At 38.4% G+C, this 4,692-nt stretch overlaps 1 protein-coding gene across 1 annotated transcript; it reads right to left on the bottom strand.

Moving 5' to 3' along the window:
* Positions 1-1,127: 1,127 nt before the first annotated feature.
* Positions 1,128-2,507, bottom strand: Tbcb (tubulin-binding cofactor B). Its single transcript, XM_017238068.3, has 4 exons — positions 2,272-2,507; positions 1,837-2,208; positions 1,655-1,776; positions 1,128-1,591 (listed from the first exon to the last, which is right to left on the bottom strand). Exons 1-4 carry the CDS (start codon positions 2,392-2,394, stop codon positions 1,474-1,476), a joined length of 735 nt encoding a protein of 244 aa, XP_017093557.2. The 5' UTR covers positions 2,395-2,507; the 3' UTR covers positions 1,128-1,473.
* Positions 2,508-4,692: the final 2,185 nt, after the last annotated feature.

Here is a 4,692-nt window from a genome sequence, read left to right as displayed (position 1 = left end):
CAGTAACAATAAATATTAAACAAGAAACCAATCAACGCTCTATAAACTGCATTTATGTGTCGATATCCAGTAAACAATTTTGCTTGGCAAACCAAACGATCAAAGAACACACACAATATATACAGATATCCGAACTCGGGTTGTTTCATTTTAAGACCATATATATATATATGTATTCTCGCGAATGTTGTTTGTCGAGATCGAGGTATGATCAATATAATCAGCAATATCTTCTATCTTCTACGCTCATCTATTGTAATTATTAGGCCCGTGCTCGAATACGCATAGTTGGTATACATTGGTACTTATACCTGACATCATTTGGTTAACAACTTCATTTGATTTAAACAGTTCATAGAACTCTACACAATAAACACACAACAGACAACAAATGTATGTATATTACTGTTAAGGCTACAAGTTTACTGAAAACCACTCCGAAACCTAAAACTCAGACGCAATTGTGGCCAATTGTTACCTAGTTTCCGCTAAGTTCAACTTACCCCCGAGGAAAAGACCCAGAGCCAGTGGCTTGAGAGCATGTATCTGAAGCAGAATTTTATGTGTTATGAGGATAAAGTAAATGGGATTTCGAGGGACAAGAGCGATCTCAAGTGAGATGAGTAGGGGGAGAAAAAAATGAAAAAAGACGACCATTTATCTAAGTTGTGGAGGCTCAAAAACAAAAACAACAGTCTATAGATACCAAAACATATACATAGTGGCACATCAAGTTGTCTACGTCTGCATCATGATTGTGACGCATTTCTATAATTCTTAACCTTTGAGAAAAGCATGCATCGTTTTATATATATTTGTTGTTAAATGACAGCTAATTGAAACTTATTAATAATTACTAGGACTAGGCACTGCATAAACACACATAAGTATATAATACATGCATAAATATATAAAGCAAGCAGCTTCTTACATATACGCCGAACGATATCCTCTCAATTAGAACGCCGAACTCCCGTATTCCCAAAAGAAAAAAGAGACATATATATCTATCTGTGTAAGCATTGCTATAACTTCACGTCCCTTGTGTTTTTCGTTATCCCACAGCTGTGGCCAGTTAATTCTTCATTAACGCGCCCCAGATCAACACACACACATTGCACAATATGTTAGTTCGTATACTTATTTCTGGTATTTATTTTCGTTTACAAACGGTTGAGTTATTGTAAAACAAAAAATGATTGATAAAGTATAAATGATTGAGAACACCATTAAATCAGAATTATGATAAAGCCGATTATAGAATTTACGAATAATCATGTTGTAAGAATATCTGATATACATACATACATAGATGTTTTAATTAATAAATACAAAATGGCATAACTAAAATTAGTTTTCCTGCTGCGTACAAATAAGGTATAATTGCCTGGTAAGTCTTTTGGTTAATCTGGCGTGTGTGCGATGTGCGAGTAATTTTCTGAGATTTGTGGTAGCTACACCGAATAGAAGCTCTCAGAGCTCATCATCCAGGTTGAACTCTTCTTTTGGGAAATCACCAACCGTAACGGAAAGTGGGGAGACGAAGCCCCCATAGTTGGGTTGACAGGTAAAGTAAGCTTTGCCAGCAACGCTGCAATGAAGAATTAAGGGAATATATAATCTAAATAGATATTAAGGGACGTAAAAACCATACCTTCCATTATTTTTCCCAAGAGGCTCATCATATTCTACTCCAATGAAAACCCCACTCTTACCATCCAGCTCTCCATTATACCGAATGGTTCCACGACGTCGTGGATTCCCAGGAACTGTGACCTAAATGTATCAACTTTTAGTACAATCTTCTCAAGAAACCGAGTAGGATTTATCTGTTACCTCGCATCTTGAACCCACGATGCATAGTTCCGCCCGCTTTTGCATTTCCTCGGCCTGCTGCCGGCGCTTCTCCTCAGCCTGGGCCATCTCCTCTTCGTTGTACTTGCCCAGCTTGTTCTGCTTGAGGTAGTTTCTCACAGAATTGGTTCGCTGGTCATACTGATCCTTTGTCAGCTCGAATTTCTCAACGGTAGCGTTGTCAAAGCTAAAGTTGGCGAAGCTATCGATGACGTGCAGACGCAGGCCATCGCAGTTGGCATAGTAACCCAGCTGGGCGTTGTTGTTGTCCAGCGTGGACAGGCATGTGTCACCCTTGTAGAGCTCCACTTTCATAGTTCCAGCACAGCCTCCAGTCAATATCTCCAGTTTGCTCTAGAGGAAACCAAAAGTGGGGGTAATTAGTACATAATTCCTTCTAATATTCGTTCTTCCTACCTTAAGCTCAGCCACTGTTAGATCCTTGGCAAGCTTCACCTCAAAAGCCACTGCATCGTTGTGGGAGTTGGACACATTCGCCTTGATGAAATCCGATTTACCCGACTCAATTATCTGTGCCATCTTGCAGTTCTTGGGATTTGTTGTTAAATTAAATAAAACAAAATTTGGAATTAGTCACTTTAAAAACCGGGTGTTACTACTAATACAGGGCTATTTTGATGTGAATTCAGTGTTGCCAAATCTGATTTTCGACCAGTGTTGCGAGATTTTTCAAAGACATTCGCCAAAACGTGAAAAATATCAAAGCTTTTCCAGCACTAAAAAGTTTTTCTTAAAAAAACGGTTACTTTCAAGTTAATTTTGGCCCCAAACCATATCCATATATTGGTCAATTTTCAACCGATCCTTGAGAGGAGTACCTCAAACGATTTGTAGTTGGATTCTGCTTCAATCTGCATCAAAACCTTGAAACAAAATTTTCGATCCCGATTTTTCAAATTTTTTTGATGGAACCCCTTGTAAAATCCGGGATTTCCATTTTGGCCCCAAACCAAGTCCATATCTTGGTCAATTTTCATCCGATCCTTGAGAGGAGTACCTTCATCGATTTGTAGTGGGATTCTGCTTCAATCTTCATCAAAACCTCAAAACGAAAATTTCGATCCCGATTTTTCAAATTTTTCTGATGGAACCCCTTGTAAAATCAGGGATTTCCATTTTGGCCCCAAACCAAGTCTATATCTTGGCCAATTTTCATCCGATCCTTGGGAGGAGTACCTTCATCGATTTGTAGTGGGATTCTGCTTCAATCTGCATCAAAACCTCAAAACAAAATTTTCGATCCCGATTTTTCAAATTTTTCTGATGGAACCCCTTGTAAAATCCTGGATTTCCGTTTTGGCCCCAAACCAAGTCCATATCTTGGCCAATTTTCATCCGATCCTTGAGAGGAGTATCTCAAACGATTTGTAGTTGGATTCTGCTTCAATGTGCATCAAAACCTCAAAACAAAATTTTCGATCCCGATTTTTCAAATTTTTTCTGATGGAACCCCTTGTAAAATCCTGGATTTCCATTTTGGCCCCAAACCAAGTCCATATCTTGGCCAATTTTCATCCAATCCTTGAGAGGAGTATCTCAAACGATTTGTAGTTGGATTCTGCTTCAATCTGCATCAAAACCTCAAAACAAAATTTTCGATCCCGATTTTTCAAATTTTTCTGATGGAACCCCTTGTAAAATCAGGGATTTCCATTTTGGCCCCAAACCAAGTCCATATCTTGGCCAATTTTCATCCGATCCTTGAGAGGAGTATCTCAAACGATTTGTAGTTGGATTCTGCTTCAATCTGCATCAAAACCTCAAAACAAAATTTTCGATCCCGATTTTTCAAATTTTTTCTGATGGAACCCCTTGTAAAATCCTGGATTTCCATTTTGGCCCCAAACCAAGTCCATATCTTGGCCAATTTTCATCCAATCCTTGAGAGGAGTATCTCAAACGATTTGTAGTTGGATTCTGCTTCAATGTGCATCAAAACCTCAAAACAAAATTTTCGATCCCGATTTTTCAAATTTTTTCTGATGGAACCCCTTGTAAAATCCTGGATTTCCATTTTGGCCCCAAACCAAGTCCATATCTTGGCCAATTTTCATCCGATCCTTGAGAGGAGTATCTCAAACGATTTGTAGTTGGATTCTGCTTCAATCTGCATCAAAACCTCAAAACAAAATTTTCGATCCCGATTTTTCAAATTTTTCTGATGGAACCCCTTGTAAAATCCTGGATTTCCATTTTGGCCCCAAACCAAGTCCATATCTTGGCCAATTTTCATCCGATCCTTGAGAGGAGTATCTCAAACGATTTGTAGTTGGATTCTGCTTCAATCTGCATCAAAACCTCAAAACAAAATTTTCGATCCCTATTTTTCAAATTTTTCTGATGGAACCCCTTGAAAAATCCGGAATTTCCATTTTGGCCCCAAACCAAGTCCATATCTTGGCCAATTTTCATCCGATCCTTGAGAGGAGTACCTCATACGATTTGTAGTTGGATTCTGCTTCAATCTTCATCAAAACCTCAAAACAAAATTTTCGATCCCGATTTTTCAAATTTTTCTGATGGAACCCCTTGTAAAATCCTGGATTTCCATTTTGGCCCCAAACCAAGTCCATATCTTGGCCAATTTTCATCCGATCCTTGAGAGGAGTACCTCAAACGATTTGTAGTTGGATTCTGCTTCAATCTGCATCAAAACCTCAAAACAAAATTTTCGATCCCTATTTTTCAAATTTTTCTGATGGAACCCCTTGTAAAATCCGGGATTTCCATTTTGGCCCCAAACCAAGTCCTTATCTTGGCCAATTTTAAGAAAAAATCAGTTCTGATTAGGTATATGAAGTGTTTTTTGTGCTTTGC

This window comes from Drosophila bipectinata, chromosome 2R, assembly GCF_030179905.1.
Source record: "Drosophila bipectinata strain 14024-0381.07 chromosome 2R, DbipHiC1v2, whole genome shotgun sequence".
Classification (NCBI taxonomy): Eukaryota; Metazoa; Arthropoda; class Insecta; order Diptera; family Drosophilidae; genus Drosophila; species Drosophila bipectinata.
This window is presented reverse-complemented; position numbering and strand designations above follow the sequence as displayed.